Source organism: Aedes albopictus, chromosome 3, assembly GCF_035046485.1.
Source record: "Aedes albopictus strain Foshan chromosome 3, AalbF5, whole genome shotgun sequence".
NCBI lineage: Eukaryota > Metazoa > Arthropoda > Insecta > Diptera > Culicidae > Aedes > Aedes albopictus.
In genome coordinates, this window is record NC_085138.1 from 238,490,605 (window position 1) to 238,515,063 (window position 24,459).

The 24,459-nt window shown below is 40.9% G+C and overlaps 1 protein-coding gene across 1 annotated transcript in view; it reads left to right on the plus strand.

The window, feature by feature from the left end:
• Nucleotides 1-3,519: 3,519 nt before the first annotated feature.
• LOC109400952 (mucin-6) overlaps nucleotides 3,520-24,459 on the plus strand; it is a 42,417-nt gene continuing 21,477 nt past the window's right edge. The window contains exons 1-2 of the mRNA XM_062857838.1: nucleotides 3,520-4,602; nucleotides 12,120-12,686. Of these exons, the coding sequence (XP_062713822.1) occupies nucleotides 3,640-4,602; nucleotides 12,120-12,686 (1,530 nt within the window). The 5' untranslated portion in view covers nucleotides 3,520-3,639. The remainder of the gene's footprint in view (nucleotides 4,603-12,119; nucleotides 12,687-24,459) is intronic.

The following is a 24,459-nucleotide window of genomic DNA, read 5'->3' on the forward strand; positions in this document are numbered from 1 at the left end:
TTTGTTAAAACAAACAGAGATTTGGTATTTTCAACATGAAATAATGGATTGATTTAAACGACTGCACTTTTGCCACTAACAAACCCGGAATGTGATAGTGTTGGTGACGGCAGCAACTGCGGCAGCTCGGAAATCTATTTTTAGACCGTCGGTAAGCGGATGGGGAGGAGAATGACTAAAAAAAAAGACAAAAAAAGGCGAAACCGATCAACTTTTTGTAGATGCTGTCGTGAGTACCCATACTTCAAAATACATTGGGTCCATTTGTATGCCAGTAGACACCCAAATAGCAACACATAGAGGTACTCGTAATATAATGAGGTGCAACAGACATTATCGTGAAAGAATTATGCCGATAGGGTGAAGAGAAATAAGAGTAGAGCCTGTAGACCTTGAAGGTCCTACACGCTCAGAAAGCCGTTCTGATAAACGTGAACAAACAAACGCAAATATGAGAACAAGCAAATATACACCGTGAACTGGAACTGGCGTTCTGGAAAACGTGAAATCTAGTTCACGGTGTACATTTCTTATTGTTGTTATCGTTGCTATGCATAGTTCTCGTTTGTTCCCGTTGCCGTGACTGGGAGTGCACGTATATCGGAACGGATTTTTTTGCGTGTAATTCCATAATAGCTTGGAAAGTCTGGAATATCCCATGAATGTACCAAAAGCATTATAGCTGTGCACTGAGGTTCTATCAGCCGTATAGACTACATTCCACGAATATTTTTTACAATCAAAGCATGATACTGTATGTAGATATCGTAATCCGAACTTCAAAGTGTATTGGAGGCCATTTCTATTTCACGGAATGTCCAACTACCACAATATCAAGTTACTCGTAGCATTGTGAGCAGGGTGCAAAATGTTCAAAGTCATTGACTGAAAACAGGGCGAATTTAATTATTTCTGCAATATTCAAAACAAACATTTTCATTTTCGCTCTTTCTCTTCACACAGATAGGCTCAGTGTACCAGTTATGGCTATAGTACCTCAAATTCGCCATAGTCGATTTTGAACCTTTAATGATGCAAATCAACAAGAAAAATTTGGTGAACAACAGATCACGTTCACAAAAGATGATTGCAATCATTCAAACTTCACAATTTGCTCAAATTACGATAGAAATAAATTATTTTTCTTAATTTTTCGACTTCCTTGCACCCTATTTCGCCATAGTGTACCAGTTATGGCTAATCCCATAAGGAATGCATGTAAATAGTGCGAAGTGGAACCCGAATTAACAAATGTGTCCATAACTGGTACAGGGTTCCTATCATTGGCACACGCCGTAATAAATACTAAAAGTAGTTTTAAACCCGTTTCTATATTTTTCCTGTAAAGTATGAAAACCAATCAATCATTTAACATATCGATGATATTCGATGGTCTTTTTCTTATTTTTGTGGAAATAGTTCTTCTTAGGTAGTGCGATAACTGGTACAGGCACCCTAGTCATTTCGTGGTCATTGAATATGAAGTCGATCGAGAAACATCTAACGTTTATGGCTACGATTCCCACCAAAAACACTCCACGACAATCAAAAGGAACAAGATCTGTGTAAAGCACCATCAAATGTAATCGAAACGTTAATATTTAATCAGCAATTTCACACTTTGTAACTTGTTTACTAATATTCATTGACTTTCATTCAGTTGACAAACGAGAATCGAGCAGCTGACTGTGAATATTGTGGATTTAGCACCAAATTGGTGTCGGAAATAATTTCATTGACTTCCGCTGCTTTTCCTGTGCGTTAAACATAGCGTCGGAAGTAGTGCGCTGAAAAGAGTATCAGATTTGCTATACAGCGCTATACTTCCGACGTTATGTTTAACGCATAAGGCAGCGGAAGTCAATGAAGTTACTTTCGACACCAATTTTCTTCTAAATTCACAATATGCAGGCAAGTGAATGAAGATTGCCGCCCGGTGAACTTCAGCGCATCTGCTCGAAAATTTTGCGACCTGATTGCACGCAGATAAATAATTAGTAAACACAATTAAATTCTAGTTCAATTCAACCGATTTTTCAGTTTGTTATAGCGACAAACTGACTTCTAGTTTAAACTGAACTGTTCCATTGTTTGATCATAATTTTTTTTTCATTTGCCGAAATTTTTGACAGTTTGTTAGAACAAACAGAGATTTGGTAGTTTCAACATAAAATAACAGATTGTTTTAAACGACTGCACATTAGCCACTAACAAAGCCGGGAAGTGATTGTGTTTGTGACAGCAGCTCCTGGGGCAGCTCGGAAATCTATTTTTAGACACTCGACAAGCGGTTGGAAGCGAGAACGAACAAAAAGGCAAAAAATCGAAACCAACCAACTTCTTTTTTATGCAGTCTTGAGAACCTGCGCGTTATCCATCACGGCCAAAATTGCACTTGGAAGTTGGAGTGATAGGTTTGCTACCCTTTCTTCGTTGTGGCGTTGTAGTTTGAACATTTTTGTAATTTTTGTTTCGTGAACAATCAAAATGTTTATATTTCGGCTGATATTTAGGACTGTTCTGTACATCTCAAAATGGTTTTTGGCGTCTTTTGAAGCGTATATACATTTAAAAAAAAAATCATTGAAAAATTTAGTCATCTTTTATTTAAAAGTCATTGTTTATTTTGTATTGAATCACTACAATTGACATTTTAAATTTCTCTCAAATCATTGTTTGGAGAGCCGAATACACTCTAAAATTATATACCTTAAAATAACATGAAAAATAAAATTTCCGATGAAAAAAAATATTTTGACAATCATTATGAAATCTGAAATTATTTTCGTCTTAAAAAATCCGTATCCCAATTAGGCTTCCAGGAAAATAACAAAAGTGTTTGAGATGTTCAAAAATTAAAGCTAGAAAAATCAAAAATCTAAATTTACAAAATCGAGATTTAAAAAGAATCATCTTCCAAAACCATTTTTATTTTGTTTTTCAATGGCGAAACATGATATTTAGATCAAAATAAATATTTGGGAATTAGAGGGTTGAAGCAAGCTAATAAATCCACTTGGACTCCGAATTCATGAGCATCTTGAGGTAAATCACAGAACCTTTTTCGGATGCCTATTGTTCGTGGATTTCAACGAAATTAAATTTCGATATGTAGCTGGCGAAATCGTTCGGTATAACGCATATTCTTAGTACACATCCCCCGCGTAACAAATAATCAAGTGTGTTGTTTTATTTTTAATTGCATTAATGTCAAACCAGATGAATGTTGGGGAAATACATAAATTAAAAAGAGAATTTTGAATTACTTAATCCCGTTTTATTTAAATTAGCTGAGAAATCAAAACAATTCCGCGAAAAAGCCTCATCACTGTCGAAAGTAACCTCTCTTAGGCGTATGCGGTTTCTCATATACAAACGGTTCAAATGTGACGGAAACACGAGCTTCCATGTCAAGCCACGGCGGAGTTGACAGTTAACATTTCAATTATATGTATCTCTTTATCGGGACATTCCAGCATGATGGCATTTAATTTTGTATAAAAGCAATTGGCCTTCATCGGTTGCGGTAAGTAGCGAATTGGGCGGCCAATTGAAAAAGTTCGACTAGAGGTATAAGGTTGATTGAACCGTGTCATACACAATCGGATACGATAGGATAGATAGGCAGCGGAAGAAGACATGTTAGGCTGCAAGGTGTGGAGTGCGGTAGCCTTCATAATATGTTTCCAAAGTGCAATTGATGCAGCTGGAATATGTGGCAATGCGACCATTCGCAGGCATTGGTCCGACTGTCGGAAGTTTGTTGAATGTGGAGAAAGCAGTACAGTGATCTTCGAGTGTCCAGATCGCAGCTACTTCAACTCGGAAACATTGGTGTGCGACTTCGCTATGTACGCAGAATGTGCCGTTGACCTGGAAGCTGAAGTGCATTTTTTTGGACAGCAGAGAGTATTGGAATCAACGCCAGGAGTTTTGGTTACGATCGAAACATGTAACCAGAATCCTTTGGGAGCAAAGTTGCCACATCCAGATTACTGCAATATGTTCTACCACTGTTCTCCTTCTGGCCCAATTCTATTTGAGTGCCCGGCCAACCTCCTGTTCTGTCCAACACGACTTGTTTGCAATTGGCCGCAGTTTGTTGAATGTGGTGATAGCGGAAATGGCGAAGATGGCAATTCGACTCAATGTGCAGAAAATTGCTTCCCAGACAAACGCTGCCCGCTGGATTGTGAACCTGATCTAAACACCACTGTGCTGCCACACCCAAGTATGTGCGACGCGTTCCTTCGTTGCATCGGTGGTTGCGCTTGTTTCGAAGAATGCCCGATCGGCCTGTACTGGAGTACGAACCTTGGACGATGCGTAGAACGTTACCGATCGGAGTGTACCGAGGTCGAGCGGCCCGAATGCCCGGACCACGACTGCGTGGATCATCCACAGTGCCCACCGGAAGACGATCCCAACAACCCCATACGCCTTCCACACCCGGACAGATGCGATGCGTACCTGAAATGCCATCAAGGTCAAGCCTGCGTAGTGGAATGCCCAGAGGGCCTTGAGTACAACTCCGAAACTGAAGTGTGTGACATCGCGGGGGATTGCACTGTTGGCACAACTGGCACAACCGGAGGAACTGAGGTACATACTTACTTTGTAACTTAATTGTGCGTAAGTATTTTTGAAAGTGTGGAAATATCGTATGGTTAACCTAAAACTCAAATAAGGCTCTCTTTAAGCATTGACGCATCCAAAACACTTGCGTCGTTGAAGCTTAATTTGAGGTTTCATTAGTTAAACAAAACTTGCATAAAGCATGAACTCTGTTACACGCAGTGCCTGATTTAGTGGGGGTGGCAGGTGGACCACGGGGCCCCACAAAATTTCACTACACAAAAAAATGTGAAGCAAGAAAAAAGTGTAGTGCAAGAAACTTCCTTCGATTTGATTTTTGTGAAAAGAACTTCACATTACTGTGTAGATGCAAGATATATGGGATATGTTATGATTCTTTTGAGAAAGACTGCAACTATTTATCCAGCATTGATAAAATTTTAATTTTTTCAGAACTGGTTATTATTTGTTTGAATTTGTGCAGTTCCTCAAGATGGTATATTACCGGAGGAAATCCTGAATAATACCTTCGACTGAATTCTAGAGGAACTTCAAAACCCTATAAAATAAAAATCAAAGAGTTTCTGCTGGTTTTACTTATTTATTTTTTTTTTGGTTTTTGCTGTCTAATGTGTTTAAAAACATTTTCAAGAATTTTTCAACAGAGTTCTTGGAAAAATTATAGGTTGTTTTTTTTTTAAATTTGGAAGTATTTTTGGATCTTTTAAGTTTGATTTTACATAAACAGCTTACCAATTACTCAAATCAGAGAGCATCCAAAGTGTTGAAACTTATGTTTGAGGTAATCTAGCATTAGGTAGATTATTTTGAAGAAGTTCAAAGTTCTTGGGATTTGCTTGCTAATTGAAATAAGGATCAATTAACGGCGAACTCCTGATAAAAATCCATTGAGAAAATTACAGAAGAAATTTGTGAAAAAATCGACTAAAAATTTGTTCGGGTTTTCCGCTAAAGATTTTCATAGAAAAAATAAAAAGAAAATTAAAAATTTCATCAGAAACTTATCATAAGGCTCCCGCTAAAATTTCTTCATTTTTCTATTAGAATTCCATCCTTGATTTCAGAATTTTGTGAAAATTCTTTTGGGAGGCCACCAGAACCATTTGCGTTACAATAAATTTTTGTTAAGTGTATATTCTTTATGGTGATAGGCCATCAACTTCTCCACAGATTGCATCAGGGATCCCCTAGAAATTCTCTTCGGATTTCGCTAAAACGATAGCACTATCGGTGGAAAGTTTTACTAAAAACTTCTCGAAAACTTCAGCTATAAATTCTTTCTGCGGTTTCGCAATGAACTTTGCCATTAACTTGTACTAGATCTGGGATATAATGTCGCGAGTACACTCCCGAAAAGCATTTTTAACTTTTTTATGACACATTCAACCATGACGTTACAACGTTGACGCCTTTTTGGACAGCTTTTTTTTTACTATAAGTCATAAATGCGTACCGTAAACCTGAAATATTTTTGCATATTCGGATTCATTGTAAAGTTTCCAGTATCTGATGAACATTTAGTCTTCATTGAAAAGTATGTTCAAAATAGGAATTAGTAGCTTGACGTTACAACGTTGTAACGTCACGCTACTATTTCCTATTTCAAGTAAGCTTTCCCAATAAAAACTAAATGTTCAACAGATCATATTTACTGGATTTTTAACAAGGAATAGAATGTAGAATGTGTCATATACATTTCTTTTATCATTGTTTTCACGCTAGAATTTCAAATCTGTTATAAATAAATTTAATGAATATCAACATTATTCACAGCTCTGCCTATAGTTCTATATTTAATTTTTTTTTCAACGGCATTAATAACTTCAGTAATTCATTTTTGTCAGAACGATATGTATTTTTAAGATTTTTTTATATTAAATGGATAAATACAGGGTGTCAGGTTCCTGAGTGCAAACTTTTTAAAGGGTGATAGAGGACCATAAATCACGAAAAAAGTTGTTCTACGCATATGGTCAAATCTCAACCGTTACGTAGTTATAGTACTTTCCATGTTTTTTATTATTATTACCTTATCTGGCTATAACTTTAAAATGGTCAAACTTGTCGCAGTTTTTTTACCCTTATTCGGAAGATTATAGAATTTTCTATCAAGTGGCATCTTTGAATCGATTGGTTTAGTTAAATAACTAAGTTTTCTAGAGGAAATAGCTCAAAAGTAGTGTGTTTTAATTTGTTTTTGTCAATTATCTTTGAAAAATGCGTAATAAATTAAAATTCTTTTCTGGACAAAGTTGTGGTCCCTGTTCTACATTACAATTCGTTCTTTGACATCAAACGTCCATCTCTTATGATTTTTTTTTTTGCAATTTCGATTTAAACATCACATTTTAAATCAATGTTGCAAGAGAAAATGCAAGAGAACGATAGGAGCTAGAAGTTTGGTGTCAAAAACGAATTGTAATGTAGAACAGGAACCACAACTTTGTCTAAGAAATAATTTTAATTTATTACGCATTTTTCGAAGATAATTGACAAAAACAAATTAAAACACACTACTTTTGAGCTATTTCCTCTAGAAATCATAGTTATTTAACTAAACCAATCGATTCAAAGATGCCACTTGATAGAAAATTCAATAATCTTCCGAATAAGGGTAAAAAACTGCGACAAGTTTGACCATTTTAAAGTTATAGCCAGATAAGGTAATAATAATAAAAAACATGGAAAGTACTACAACTACGTAACGGTTGAGATTTGACCATATGCGAAGAACAATTTTTTTCACCATTTATGGTCCTCTATCACCCTCTAAAAAGTTTACACTCACGAACCTAACACCCTGTCTGTATATACCCCCTATATGAAGGGCCTCCGCATTTGTTAATCCGGCCCCGGTTACACGGAACCAGAAATCAACCCAAATCATTTTTTCGAATTGATGTTTTACATTCCTAACCACTGAACCTATTTTACAGATCTTTTGTCCACCAAATAGGGCACTACATGAGCGTTTCCAATTGGCGGCTGCACTTTTATTTTATACAGCGCCTAAATGTATTCTATTATATTTTTATTCTACTATATCGAACTGGTTTGCCTTTGTACTGCTTTCACTTTTCTACCCTGTCCTTAGTATGATGAGCACGATGATGAAATGATGTATGGCTGCTGTTCCTTTTCCAGTCCGATTGTTAGTCGTCCATTATGGGTTGCCGTTTGCCGATATCCAATTATTCGGGTCCGTTTGAGCTATGAGAGCTCAGAAGAGGGTCAAGTGCCAGCCGCTCTTGGGGAGAAGAGCAACTGACGAAGTGCCGTGGCTGGGATCGAACCCATATAGGTTTTTTTTTTCGGTCATATCGTCTCTTCCCGTGCGATCACCCCAATTTTGGCTAAACTGCTTTAAGCTATGAGGGGATGGCTTCATTTTGATTCCGACAGAAAATAGCAACCCATAGCAAAGTTATTTCTACCCAGCGTTGACTTCTAAAGTACCCTAGTGAGTTGCAGCAAGCCCACTTTTAGATAAACACAAAAAAAAACAATTTGGCTTCTCGCTCGGACATTATCGACTAGGTCGCTGCTTCTTGCTTGATTTTTGACAACATTGCGTAGGGGAGAGCGAGGAAACTACCCTCTGCTGGGTAAAAAGTACGAGTGGTTTACTTACTTTTGCTTTCTTTTGAAGTAATTTTTAGGTAACCTGTATTTTTGTTTGTATAGGGGAAAATAAATTATCTACCATTTAATTTTGATATTTATCGCGATCAAACGGAAATAAAGTCAAACAGGAATAAGCAAGACGTGCGACTCTTGGTGTAGACAAAATTTTCTATAATAGAGTAAAGTGGGGCAAGAGTTTCTTTTGAAGTTTTTGAGCTCAATTCAAATTATTTCTTTTAGGTGTCAAGGCTGTTCGAAGCCTTTTTGAAAAAGAGTCTTTCACTCCAAAAATTATGAAAATTGATCAATATCTCGAAAAGTTATGACAAAATGTTGATTTTAATAAAAAAAAATTGTAATATTCGATGGTCCTTCCAACGCATGGAATGGAATTGTAATGAAATCGAACTCGATATTTTATTTTTGGGCGTAACTAGGTATATTTTGAAGATGCTTTAGCATGTATAACTTTTTGGAAAAATGATTTGGAAATCATATTTTACACATAGTGGGGCAAAAGTTCGAATTGTGGGGCAAGAGTTCGAGTCATGTGCCAACTTTAGGTAAACACCTAAAATTCTGAAAAAAATACATTTTATCACTAAAAATGATGGAATTAAAGAGAAAATTCGATCAAAGTTGAAAAAAATTGTTTTATCTGAATTTGGCGAAAAACTACTTATTTTGAGTGTAGTTAATTTAACCCTGATTTGGGTAAAATCCAGATTGAATTTTAAAGTGTTTTCTAGTTCCAACATCAAATCTTAATTGGTTTTAGGTATGCCTATTACCAAAGTATCAAAAAAGTGTGCTACAGTTAGCAAAATTCCACAAACACTAGATTCGAACTTTTGCCCCAGTGGTGGGGCAAGAGTTCGAATAAGACACACACATACAAAAAGTGTTGTAACTCAAAAATAAAAAGACATTTGGCATAACTTCCCAAGTGACCACGAAGCCGTATATAAGTGCATCAATGCCATATAGTGATATATAAAATTGTGAATATAATAATGCATTACTTTAAACACCTCATTGAAGCAATATTGAAATCGAAAAGGGCCTCACTAAAATCAAATTAGTGCCACATTTTGCAGCACGTTGACTGCCATTGCTAAAGTTACATAAATGCATGTGCATTTGCACATCCTTAATTCGTGCATTACGAAAAACCGAAACAAAAATCTATTTTTAGCACCGTTTTGTAATCGACGGTACTAACACAGACAAACAGACGTAACACTCCTTAAAACGGCTTGCCACATGCATTTAACGATGAATTAAAATTTCATTTGATTTACGCGATCCTTCCACCAGAGGCGTTAGTGTTCGATCGCTTTGACGTTTGCCAGTGTACACGTTGCTGAAGAGATGCAAACGAAAATTACAGGCGATTTGTGTAGTAGTGTGCGTGTCAGCAAACGTCAAATCGAAATCCATCAATGCCGATAGTGTCGCGCGCGGTTCTACCAACAGATGGCAATGAGCTCATGGAAAAGACACCGGTCAAAGGTTTTTGATGAGTTTCCTCTAAGAGTTACGTCTGTTTGTCTGTGGTTAAAGCGCGTGACTATCACGCCGAGGACCTAAGGCGTGGGAAATAAGGCGTGGGTCCCTAGATGAACTAGCTTAGGGCTAAAAATCTCTTTAATACAGAAAAAAGCTGTAACGTTTGACGTTTTTCTCTTCTCTAAGTATGTCTAAGTATGTGAGAAGGTTTAGATTAATTGCGGTAATTTATGTTGTATAGAGTAGATTGAAAAACGGTTTCGACGTTATTCTCTTTTTTAAGCAAAATTACCATTGAATTAGATCAATGATATTTTGCATTTATCTATATATTAGACTGGGTCAACAAAGTCGATTTTCTGGAACAAAGCTTTTTCGATTCCTTTTGGCGTCCAAAACAACTGTGCAAAATTTGGGAGCGATTGGTTGCGTCCCCGAATTCCGCATTGCGATTGAAATTTGTATGGAATTTAGTATTGGAAACGTGTTTTTTTGCATTTCTCTCCTAAATTGATTTTTTTGTCTAAAACGATCTAACTAATGACGTTGAAGTATAGCCTAGGATATGCCGAAAAACTTTGCCGAAGACCGCAAAGTGATCCGACACTTGTGAAAAAGTTATAACGTACAGATTGCCCGGTGGTGCTTAACATTTAACATGTAGTAAAGGAATAACATCAATAATAAAATCTCAATTTCACCAAATTTTACTCAAAGTTACCAAGCGATACATAGCCCCTCACTTCAAGTGCTGCGATGGCCTCACTGGTAAAAACGACGAGCTCCTTTTCTAGGTTCTAGCCGTCCTAGGTTTTATGTATACTATGTGGAGAAGTCTTTTGATGCTAGTACTAAAAACTAGCCATACCCGGCAAACTTTGTCTTGCCTACTACGTTTTTTGACGTATTAAGTCCCTAGCCTAGTCCAAGTCCCCGTTCAGAATATGTGAAACCCCGATTATCGAAAACTCTCAATTTTCTCAGGTTTTTTGCCTCATAAACCTTCTTTGGGTGAAAACTAACAGTACAAAACTCAGACGACTCAAATCGGACCATCCGTTCGCAAGATATGCGCGGTCCCACGTATGCCACTGCATTTTTATATATATAGATAGATAGATAAAATGTCACTCTTTAAATTGATTACCCAAAAATGAGTTAATTTTTACACTACTTAATTTTTACCCATTATATTCATAACTGCTTTATAACAACATGTGATATAATTTGATTTTCCTTTCTTGATTTTTATATCTCATTTTGTTATAAGCTTGTTATAATTGTATCAAGACCTGTTATAATTATGTTATGGTCAGATCAATTTTAGTTATTTTAACACCTAACCGGTGAATTTTATAACTCATTCTGTTATGCAAAATCTTTGAAATAAATAACTCAATCGGTTATAATTTTGTTATGCCTTTCTGATCGGGATAGGTGCCCGAAATGTTGAACCAAAAGTTTTACAGGAGCGTGAATGTTTCCATTATTTATTAATTTTTTTTCTTATAATCTTGTCATAGCCTAAAATTATTGTTTACCTTGATAAAAGCCAAAAACAGCTGGCCGAAATTTCGGGTCGTTTAAATTGAACCTAGACGGAGAAAAGCAACATCCAAAAACATAGAAATTTTCCTCCGGTCGACAATCTGTTGTTAAAACAGATGAGAATGTAATTATATTCAGCTTGATTTACAGCAATCTATATTCCGCCGAACACAGAGGTTGAAAAAGTTATCTTCAGAGCCAATCTTGATATTAGCATTAACATTAGCGTTAAGCGAGTCGCACAAATTCGTAGGTGGTACAGTCCTAGACCGCTGTTTTGAGGGTTGCCTCCTTCTCGTCCGAACCAAAGCGCTAAGATTTGGGACTAATCTCAGACTCTTAGACAAGACTGACGTAATCCTCCAATGATCGAGCACTGTCCTGCCCACGTCCTTGCGACTGCTGAGGGATGGGAAAGGATGGTTACGGTTAGTTTTGGAGACCTATGAAAAATGTAGACAGCTATACGATCTCTCAGGCCTACGTGTCATGGGAATTTGGATGTTGTTAGTAGAAGGGTAATCTGAAAAGGATACGCTTGGTCAACGTTCACGCACACCATTGTTAGACTTCTTCAAAACAGTTGTCTGCCCACGTAACATCGTAACACGTAACATAGTACGTCAAATAAGCTACATATTAGTGATACGCTACATACGCTACATACGCTCATTCGATACATTTACCTGAATCCTGCTGAATTAAAATTATAATTAGCAGAACATTGAAACAAAAATCCTACAAAACACAAAAAACCATTCTAAGGTGATCTACCCACGTTACGGGGTATCTTCAGAGCCAATCTTGATGGTATGCTAATATTTTCACTGTATTATTTCCAGGATATAACGACCGACGATACTCCTGATACAACTCCTGTAACAACTCCTATAACTCCTGACACACCTGATACGACTCCTATCACTCCTGATACGCCTCCTATAACTCCTGACACACCTGAAACGACTCCTATCACTCCTGAAACGTCTCCTATAACTCCTGACACACCTGAAACGACTCCTATCACTCCTGATACGCCTCCTATAACTCCTGACACACCTGAAACGACTCCTATCACTCCTGAAACGTCTCCTATAACTCCTGACACACCTGATACGACTCCTATCGATCCTGATACGTCTCCTATAACTCCTGACACAACTCCTGTGACAACAGAGCCGCCTCTATGCCCGATATGTCCTCCTGGTGTCTGCAAACCTGACGACAGATGTCCGATTGATCCCTGTCAGGAGTGTAACCCCGTGCTATTGCCGAATCCCGACGATTGCGGAATGTTCTACAAATGTACCCATGGATTTGCGTGCGAAATGCACTGCCCTCCCGGACTGCACTGGAGCAGTGCAATGAATCGCTGTGAATGGCCCATAAATGGTGACTGTGCTGCAGGTGCAAGATAGCTACGCTCCAAACCTACCGGTTGCCATGAAATGCTTCTACGAATTTGCTCGCTTGCATGGGATCGTCTATACGTAACGTCGTGGAGAGGGTATTTAGAAAAAATAATGACATGTAGAGGGTGGTAGGATTCAACGAGCCGATTTTAATGTGACATAATTTATGGATGTTGTTTATGGGTATCTGAGGCTACACATTCAAAGTATTACAACTAAGTACCACCCAATTAAATCGATATTATGTTTTTCAAACTCGTTATGAATAATTTACAATCCTGATCAATCTGAATTTTCTGGAACAAAAATGGGCAAAATTGGGATTCCCGAACATTACTGTATATTTTTAAGTAGCTTTAAGAATCGGTTCAGTGAGATTGAGTGTCACCCGCCGACCCACTCAATTTCCCATTGGACACAGGTCGTAATCCTCTCAGGAGCCACCATGGGATACGCACCCACCTTTATTCAGCACTCCACCCGTAAGCTGCTTGTTGCTCTACATTCTACCTTTGATGCAGTTCCTGCTATATCTTGGAAATCGCTGCTATCATTCGAAACGACCTATTGCCCGTCATCGGCACACATCCTCACGATCAAGTTATCAGGATCAGTGCCTCAAAAACAGACAAGTTGGAGAAGCCGCGTGTTCGTCTGAAGTAGCCATGTCACATTAGAAAAACAAATTAACCTAAGTTTAAGTTAACCTCTTCATGCTTTCCACTTTGCCATCTAGACACAATCGCAGTTCACCTTTCTTTGGTAGAGCTGTTTCTTTCCGTTGCCATTTGTGGCAACGTGGCTGACCTTCCTGTTCTGCGTGCCCACACCAGCTACCGTAAAGCTGGGGACCGTAATGAAGGGTTGACCGTGTTTACATCAAACGATTTGGTCTTGTTAACATTGATGGTAAGATCTGCCGCCGAGGAGCGATTGGCAAGATAATTGAGCTAGCTCTGACTATTAGAGCGCCGTTGAGCAAGGAGAGCAACATCATTAGCCAATTTGAAGTCATTTATGTGCTTCATAGTAATGGGCTGCCACAGCGCACCTAGTAGGATTCGATTACGATCTTTTTCCTTACCTCATTCCAGCAACGAACCGGATGGGATCGAACAACTCATCGTTGTGCAGTACCCTCATTTCATTTTCATTTATTTAGTTAACATCAAATTCATGATAATACTGAATCAACAATTGCCGCCATAATACTCGATTTGCAGCTGCAGCTCTCCAACGTCGGTCACGCCCAACACTCGCCAGATCACACTCCACCTGGCCCGCCCATCGTGCTCTCTGCGCTCCACGCCTTCTTGTGCCAACCGGATGGTTAGCAAACACCAACTTTGCAGGGTTGTTGTCCGGCATTCTTGAAACATGCCCTGCCCACCGTATCCTTCCGGCTTTGACCACTTTCTGGATGCTGGGTTCGCCGTAAAGTGCAGCGAGCTCGTGGTTCATCCTTCTCCGCCACACACCGTTCTCCTGCACGCCGCCGAAGATCGTCCTTAACACCCGTCGCTCGAAAACTCCGAGTGCTTGCAGGTCCTCCTCGAGCATCGTCCATGTCTCGTGTCCGTAGAGAACCACCGGTCTTATTAACGTCTTATACATGATACATTTGGTGCGGGGGTGAATTTTTTTGACCGCAGTTTCTTCTGGAGCCCATAGTAGGCACGACTTCCACTGATGATGCGCCTTCGTATTTCACGGCTCACGTTATTGTGAGCCGTTAGCAAGGAACCGAGGTAGACGAATTCTTCTATCACCTCAAAAGTATCCCCGTCTATCGTAACATTGCTGCCAAGGCTTGTCCTGTCTCGCTCAGTCCCACCTACCAGTATGTACTTTGTCTTAGCCGCATTCACCACCAGTCCTACCTTTGCTGATTCACGTTTCAGGCGGGTTTACTGTTCTACCACCGCTCCAAATGTTCTAGCAATAATATCCATGTCATCCGCAAAACAGACAAATTGGCTGAATTTCGTGAAGATCGTACCCCGGTTGTTGAGCCCGGCTCGTCGCATCACACCTTGCAGGGCGATGTTGAATAGTAGGCAGGAAAGTCCATCACCTTGTCGTAGTCCCCGACGAGATTCGAATGAACTGGATAGTTCACCCGAAATCCTTACGCTGTTCTGCACACCGTCCATCGTTGCTCTTATCAGTCTAGTCAGCTTCCCGGGAAAGCTGTTCTCGTCCATGATTTTCCATAGCTCTGTGCGGTCGATACTGTCGTATGCCGCTTTGAAGTCGATGAACAGGTGATGTGTTGGGACCTGGTATTCACGGCATTTCTGGAGGATTTGCCGTACGGTGAAGATCTGGTCCGTTGTCGACCGGCCGTCGATGAAACCGGCTTGGTAACTTCCCACGAACTCAGTACCCTGTACTGTGCTTCAATGAGGCCGATGATTTTCTCAGGGACACCCTTGTGTCGGAGGGTTTCCTACATGTTTTGGTTATTGAGACGGTCAAAAGCTTTTTCGTAATCAATGAACGCCAGATAGAGAGACTTTTGGAATTTATTGATTTTCTCCAGGATGATTCGGAGCGTGACAATATGGTTCACACAAGATCGTCCAGCACGAAATTCTGTTTGCTGTCGTCGGAAAGTTGCGTCAATCTTCTCCTGCATCTGGTTAAGGATCACTTTGCACAGGACTTTGAGAACGATGCACCGCAACATGATGGCCTTGCAATTATCGCATACAGTCAGGTCACTCTTTTTGGATACTTTCACTAAAACGCCTTGCATCCTGTTCCTCGAAAATGTCGCGGTTTCCCATATGTTGCAGAATGATTGATGCAGCAGTTGTGCGGATACTACGGGGTCAGCTTTGAACATCTCAGCTGAATATGCGATTGACCCTGCTAAGAATCGATTTCATGCTACGGATAATTGCTTCTATCCCATGCACTGATGGAGCTTTGGTGTTGACACGGGTAATGTGTCGAACCCTTGGCGGATCATGCCGGTGTGTTGATGGCGTGGCCGACACTTGAAAAAGGTTTCCATAGTTCTTGAACCAGCGTTTCAACAGGTCAGCTAGGTCGGTCAATAACTGTTCAGACGTGTTCTTCACGGGCATCGTGTGAAACATTGGATGTTACCGGTGTTAGAGGCTTTCTTGCCTTCGTTGGCTAGGGAGTCCGCCCACGCTCTTTTACCTCGTCCACATGAGCGTTTCACTTTCATCTCGAGAGCCAAATAGCGCTGACGGGCTTTGGCTTTGGCTCCTCGTGTTTTCGATCGCTCTATCGCGCCTTTGGCGATCCTTCTCTCCTCTATCTTCCTCCAGGTATCATCTGTGATCCACTGCTTTCTTCGGATGCGTAGCTCACCCAATTGATCTTCTACGCTTCCACCTTCCGGAATGTCGGCAGCTTCTCGACGAAGGACCATTTCACCGCAGCGTCTTCCAGGCGGCGTGTGTTCAACCTGCGGCAGGTTAATGTCTCTTCCTGTCAATGGATCCTAGCAGTGCGCAGCCAGATCTCGCCGATCAGGAGGTGATGGTCGGACGCAATGTCGGCCCTACGTTTGTTCCGCACATCAAGAAAGCTCAGCGTCAATTTTCGGCTGATGTAGATGTGGTCGATTTGATTTTCCGTGACACCATGACGGAACACCCATGCCACCTTGTGCACTGGTCGATGAGGAAAGAGCGATCCCCCAATCACCATGTCATTGTTGCCACAAAACTCTACAAACAGCTCTCCCTTCTCGCTCATTTCTCCGATACCATGGCGTCCCATTACGTGCTTATAGTTCGAGTTGTCGGATCCAACCTTCACATGAGGATCTCGATATCACCTTTTGGAACCTTGTCCATGCATGCCCAACCTTGTCTTGCATTTCGGCTACATCGATTGGTGCGTCACATTGGATCATGGTAAGGTTTCGAACCCGTGTTCTGAATCTGGCTACAATTATCCTCCCATTAATAGCTTCCCACTTCATGAGCGCAGCGCGCGTGGTTGTGATAGCTGAGCAGGAAACCAACTCCACGGTGGCGAGGAGCGTGTTCATCTCGTAGGCCAGGGTATAACAGAATTTGACCCGACGACAGTCTGTGTTTTCCAAAGTTCGGCTAACGGACTTCGCTCAGTCCTAGGATCTCAAGCTTCATACGGCATGCCTCATTGGCTAGTTGTGCCAGTTTACCCTACTGGAATATGGATAGTACATTCCAAGTTCCAATTCTAGGCCGTTGTTTCGCGTTAAAAGTCGTCGCCGTTGAATCAGTTCGTAATCTTTCATTTTCGGTTTCTGTTACGGTTTGTTGACCTAAGGTCTGCTATCCACCGTGGTGGGGCTGCCACCATAGGAATAGCTTCCGGTGGAGAAGCATTTCATACGCAGCCGCTGGATGCCATAACAGACGCTTTTTGCGTCGCACCTTCCTGGTGAACAGATGCTCGGTACGTACCTCATCAATCTAGCTGAAGTCAGAAGGACAACAGTGTCCAGGCTGCACCATCAGCTAAGCGCACAACTCCTAGCTGGTGGTCTTTGTCATCGCTTGGCCCGTGGAAGCTTGAGGTAGGAACTTGTGAGGACCGGAGTTATGTTGGACACTCTCCTTAGCGACTCGTCGTTTTGCAGCCCATCACTCCATACGCCACTCCGTATTCGTACAGCACGACATTGATAGTCTTGGTCCTGATTCTAAATACGTGTGCCAAAGCAAGGCTGGCTTGGAAATCAATCTAGTGCACCTTGAATCCATAAAACAGTTATTCTATGATTTCATGATCTGCAGTCAACTTATTTGTACCATCCTTAACCCTCTAATACCCAATCCCGCCTTTAGACGGGGTATAGTTTGATCATTTTTGAAATTTTTGTTTCGTGGAAAATCAAATTTTTTATATTTTTGGCTGATATTTAGGGCTGTTCTGTATATCTCAAAATGGTTTTTGGTGTATTTTGAAGCTTATTTACATTTTTTAAAAATCATTGAAAAAATGATGTTTTAGTCACCTTTTAGAAGTTATTGTTTATTTTGTATTAAATCGCTACAATTGACATATTTTAAATTTTTCCCCCTTGTTTAATAGTTTAAGGGAATCGAATACACTCTAAAATTATTTTCCTTAAAATTACACGGAAAATAAAATTTTCTGTGAAAAAAAAATTAAAATAATAATATTTCAACAATAATCATAAAATCTCAAAATGTTTTCATCTCAAAAAATCCGTTCCCCGAATTGGCTTCCAGGAAAAATATAAAAGTGTGGGGATGTTCAAAAATAAAAATTAGAAAATTCAAAAACTGAAATTGACGAAATCGAGAATTAAAAAGAATCATCTTCCAAAACATGTTTAAATCGATTTTAGATGACGAAAAATGATATTTAGATCAAAATCAAAAATTTGGGTATTAGAGGGTTAAATCTTTCGGAATGAATCACATATGTAGATCTTCCATTAAGGAACGATATTTTATTCACTATCATCAGCGCTGTCCACGTCAATTTAAAGTTGTATCGCTGGTTGATACCTCAAGCATCAAAATGGTCTTATCAGGTTCGCCGTTCGCTCCTAGCTTATTAAACACCCACTTACCTGTGATTGGTGTTCGGTTCGCCGCAAGCTTCAACAGAGTTCAGGTGTGGACTAGAATTCATTTCCTCCTCGACGGTTTTCTCCCATAGCTTCCAGTCGATCCCTTTCTAGGCAACTGCTAATGACAGACTTTAGTACATATTCTACGACTCTACGTGGTGTCTGCATTGGAGGTTTCATGTCGCTGCCACACCGGAGGTCGAGTTTAACCCTGCGGTCATCCAGACTCCACACTCGTCCGTATCTGAAACATTGCCGTTCAGTCCATGATCTTCGTAGGCACTGTCTACCATAAACTACGTTAAATCAATTTTAGTCAGGGCTCGTTCAAATATTACGTAACGCTATGGGGGAGGGAGGGGGTCTAGCACTGTGTTACGCTTCACACAAAATTTTAAAATTTCTCATACAAAAGTTGTTACGTGGGGGTGGGAGAGGGTCTAAAATTGTGAAATTTTGCGTTACGTAATATTTGAATGAACCCTCATCTCGGACTTTCAAAATTTGTTTGAACTTTGGACTTTGGCCAGACCCCTGTCTCCCCCTTAGAGTCTACTAAGTTTGTATACTCATTTGTTCAATAAGCTCTACCATTGCTCTTCGAAGCTGGGTAAGTTCTTAGGTATTGCAAGATTTCTCTGCCTCCATAGAGGACAGGCTTACATAGGATTACTTGTGGCTGGCCCAAGCAATAAAGCCACCACCAAATCTATCTTCATTGTTCGTGGTGATATAGGCTTCGACTGGCTACCTTACCAGGGCCGCGCACCCTACATCGCGTTGATGGGACTGTCAGCTTACAGCTGATGCGATACAGAGTTTCTTATTCAATCGCTGGATGTCAAAATGGAAACTGTTAGAGACGTATCTCCTTGTTGGACAGACGCACGGCATGCACCTTCTCAACCTAGCTGAAGTCAGAAGGACAACAGTAGTGTTCAGGCTGCCCTATTAGCTAAGCATAAAACTCGTTGCTGGCGGTCTGTGTCATAATTGACCCATGGAAGGATGAGATCGAAACTCGTGAGGACCATGCGCTATGTTGGATGCTCCAAGTTGTCGAGTCACTATTATGCAGCCCTTCACCAAAAGAAGAGCACGTAATCCTGATGTGGAACACCGACTCCCCACTGGAGAGTCTCCTGGTCACTGGTCCAGTTGGCGTTCGAGTTCTCAAAGAGGTTCTGTCAACCACCTTTAGATTAAAAATAAGATATATTGTCACCCTCTTGGTACTCGCTTTCCGCCCGAGAAGCGCTCAGATGGAACCCTGACTAAAGCGATACCTCAAAGCTCAAGCTTGCAAGCCATGGCAGGCTTCCTCGGCCAGTCTATCGTGGGCATGGAATGTTCCCACTTTCAACACCACACAGCGCAACTCACCCTGTATGTCTTGGCAACATTCGCAAACCCTTCTGGGCCTAATCCTTAGTCGATCACGGAACTTGCCGGAGCTCTCCAGCGTATGAGAGGGTTAAGTTTTGGGTGGCTTCCTGACCGCCAGAACTGAAGTTCAGTTCCAAAACAGGGGGGGTTCTGTGAAACCAAAGTACGGTACCGTAAACCGGGGTCAAATTGATCAGCGGGGTGAAATTGATCACTCGGGTACTACATTGTAGTTCCATACGAGGAACTCTTAAGCGTCGTAATGATCTTAAACTTTTTACGTCATCTGATTCGTAGATGTCTAGAGATGAGTGTAGACTTTTAATTTTTTATAAAAATTTAGTTTTGCCTTATTTTTTCAAGGAATTTGCAATGTATTTCTCATTTAGCTGAAATCATTGCTGCTAAACAATCAATTGCTAATTGGACTTCCCGTGAATTATCTGTTTTAACATTTTTGTGGAGCCTTGGTTGGGATGTTATGCAGCTAATCAGAACATGAAATTGTTATAAAAAGTTTATTTTATGAAGAAATAGTCATTTATTGTAATAGAAATCACTTATTTTAAATGAAATTGCCTACCTTTAGGCGTTTAAGGGGAAATTTCGAAATTTAATTTTGCATTTAAAGTATTAAATTCACTAGTTGTAAGATTTTAGACGCGTTATTCGGTTTTAGAAGAGCAAAATTAAGCGGTGAAGGAAATTTTCCTTTCCAACCGATGCTTAATTGTATACTGATCAATTTCGCCCCAGAGTAGCATTTCCAATATTTTGATATTTGAAGTTATTTAACTTAAAGTTTAAATTTGTTGAACAAAATTCTGTCACATGGTTCCATGGAGATCCACTGGGTACTGGTTTTACAGAAATTCTTTTGGCAATATTTGAACAGGCACCGATGTTATCCGCAAAAATTGTTTTAAAGTGATCAATTTGACCCCGGATTACGGTACTACGGCACCCGTTATCGTCTACCCGGTCGCCCTCTGAGCCATAATTCTGCAAACTATCATTAACGCTAACGAAACATGCAAAATTGGAGTCGCTATCGTCACTGTCATCCTTCGCTGCAAAGGGCGTTCGAGAGATCGGAGAAGCGATACGCTTCATGTTCTTCTGCATACCCAATGAACGAGAATTTCCCCACTTCGTAATCAAGTTTAGAATACCTGGTCATCCACAGCTCGTACGGCGTTTTTATTTCCAAATCGGCCGTGAAGGAAGACGATTCTGAATACACAAGGAACTTATCACAGCTATACCTACCTACCTTGACACCTTGTTGGCTGCAAAGTACTCCAACACCGAGCGTATAGTAGAGTACCATCTTCGTCGGTCCAGAAGATGTTCCCCCAGTTTCCCTGAACGTGTAGGGATTGCAGAACTTCTTCAACCGCGTGTAGCTAGTGCGTTCGCGGCCGCTTACGAAGTCACCGATCTCTATCTGGTACCCTGCTGAATATTGTTTTCGATATTCTTTCTTCCGACTTGGCACAAATCGTGATTCATGCGTTTGCGCCACTCTCCATTTACTTGTTTCCCACCGAGAATTGTCCGCAGCACTGCGCACAAAAACTCCGAAAGCTTTTCGATCTACCTCCTTTAACGTCCACGACCGTAGAGGGCAACCGAAAGAATCAGCGCCTTAAGTATGTAGATCGAATTTCGTATGCGTTTGCAAGTTACAGGAAATAAGCTGGTTACGCAATCCGTAATAGGCCCTATTCACAGCTACAATACGCATTTTCACATGTGTTCCAAGATAAACAAATTTCAACAACTTCAAACACATCCCCATCAATCACTTGTGCTGAGACTAAAGACGTATGCTAAAGACACGAAATCTGATGATTGTTGCTGATGATGATAATTGTCGCGTCATGACGATGATGCTGTCGAGCAATGCTTTTAAAGCGCGTTCGACACATCTCCTGCTCGATTGGAATGACATTGACAGCAAATTTGGAATTCCAATTGGAATATTTCGTGTCTTTGCATATAGTGTCTTTAGCTGAGACCTAGCACCACTAGGCCTGCCTTTGCCTCCACCAGCTATCATGTACTTCGTCTTGGTAGAATTAATCGTCAAGCATATCTCCGCCGTCTCTCTCTCTCTCTCTTCAGAGAAGCATAAGCTTCCTTCACTGCCCTACGATCGATGCCGATAAGAACAATATCGTCCGGAAAGTAGAAGAGCATATGCGGCCGTGTGTGATGATAGTGCCATCCCTCTGCACGCCAGACCTCCTAATCGCTCCTTCGAGTGCAATATTGAACAGTAAATTTTAAAGAGTATCGCTCTGCTTCAACCCATCTAAGGTCACGAACGAGGTAAACACTTTGTCTGCGATCCGAATAATTGAGTTTGATCCGACCAGCGTTGCGCGTATCAGCCTACTTAGTTTCGCCGGAAGAATATGTTATAAAATTATCTGCCAAAGCTCATTTCTTTTCACTGAATCGTACGCTGTTTCAAAATCAATGAACAGATGGCGAGTCTGCAAATTATATTCCAGGAATTTATCTAGAATCATCCACAGGTTGAAAATTTGATCCGTCGATGATCGGCCCTTACAAAAAAATCAGCCAGGTATTCACCGACTAAGGACTCCTCAAGTGGTCTCAGTCTAGTAAACAGGACACGCGACAGTATCTTATACGCCGGACTTAAAAGGGTAATCCCTCTTTAACTGGCACACTCTAGTTTGTGCCCTTTCTTGTAGATTGGATATACTTATGAAGCCAATCAACCAGCTGGTAGGCTTCAGCATCCCAAATCTTTACAATAGGCTGATGGATTGATTGATGTAGCTGCTCGCTTCCGAGCTTAAGAAGTTCGACCAGAATCTCGTCCTTCCCTGCAGCCCCGCTGTATTTTAGCTCCTTCTTATTCTCATCAGGCAGGGTTAGTGGTTCCACTGCTTGACCATCATCCATTATAATAATCCTGTTCCAGGATGCTCCTTCACTGCTACCATTCAACGAATCTTCGGAGTGCTCCTTTCACCTGACTGCCACCATTGTTTTGTCTGTCAGCAAATTTCCTTCCAGGAAATGATGGGCACTGGCGCAGTTACATATAACTTCCTTGGGCAGTTACATATAACTTCCTCATATTGTTCCTGACCATACTATCCTGCGCTTCAGCAATCACACTCTCATCGTGTTGCCGTTTTGCGTCGGATTCGTCTTTCTTCTGCGTCTGCCACCCTGTACTGCTCCCTGTTGAGCCGGGTATCGGCCACTAACATTCGACTTCTGGCGGCATCGTTTTCTGTCGTCACTCTTCGACACTCCTCGTCGAACGTACCATTACGTTTGGCTTCGCTGAATGGTACCTTAACACCTTTTGTGCTGTTATTGTCACTGCTTCATGGATAAACCCCCATATACTGCTTGACATCCCCAGATCCGTTGGTCTCTCCTATCCTCTCGTCCAACTTCTGATGCTACTGTGCAGCAACTGTTGTTTCTTGAACTCGGTACGCTGGATGATCACGCGCGGCTACAAAGGTAATGATCCGAGTCAATGTTCGAAAAACGTCGCCCGTCGACCAGCAGGTGATCTATAATGCCGGCTTTTCGGGCCCGTATGAAGTTGATCACCAATATTAACTTCTTTTCCCGATCAGCCTAGATAGCTGTGTAGTGTTGGTAGCGGTTAGTTCAACTGGCTAAGAATAGCACTACGGACCGCCTGTTCCAGTGGTATGAATCCACTAATCAGGTGACCCCTAATTCATGGTGTTATGCGGCTTTACGCTTACCGTGCCTAGGAATGAATGGTTAGGGGGGTCTTATAAAAACCTAATCGCAAACGGAGCCTGTGGAGTACCAGGGCACCCTCCACAGTATTTGCCCTTACTGTGCTAACCGGAGCAATAGCGCGGTGGACCTTGTGTTTCTCCGAGACAATCAGCTGCCCTTCTTCAATCTCATACTTGAGGCTGAATAAGGGCGGGATTATGAAGATGTTATTAATTAGTTTAGATTTTCACCTATATGGTTTCGCATTATGCGTTTTACACAATGTATTCTGTGCATCCTCGCCTTTGGCGCACTCAAATCGATACCGACCTGGCTTTATTGTTGCTGTTCTTTTTTGTGCTGTGATTGTTGAGAGTTTAATCTTACCTAGTTTGGGTAGTGACTACGGTTAGGATAGCTCAGATCAATCTTCAGCACAAAAGAACAGCAACGATCAATTTTTGTAGACTTATGCAAAATGGTACGCCCAAGTGGCGTTAGTCCAAGAACCTTACTTTCGTAAGGGGAATTTCTATTTAGGAAAGCTTGTGAATCCGGTGTTTGCTACTTTCAGTAAAAATGAAATGGCAAACTCACGTGTCATGCCTCGAGCATGTGTGCTTGTCAACAACGCAATCGTTGCTACACTCATCTCTGAACTAACTACCAGAGATGTATGTGCTATCACAATAGATGTATCTGTTGGAAACCTCAACAGGAAATACGTTTATTGTTCGGTTTATTTACCGCATGATGAACCATCCCCTACGGATGCTTTCAAGCAAGTCATTGCATACTGCACTTCAAAAGGCCTTCCGCTAATTGTTGGTAGTGATGCTAATGCCCACCATATAATCTGGGGCAGCTCAGACATCAATTTGAGAGGCTCCAGTTTGATGGAATACTTAAGAAGTACAGATCTTGGATTACTTAACATAGGCAACCGCCCAACCTTCATGGTATCTGGTAGAGAGGAAGTGTTAGACATAACGCTTTGCTCTAGCAGAATTAGTCATGAGCTGACCAATTGGCATGTGTCAGATGAAGAATCTTTATCTGACC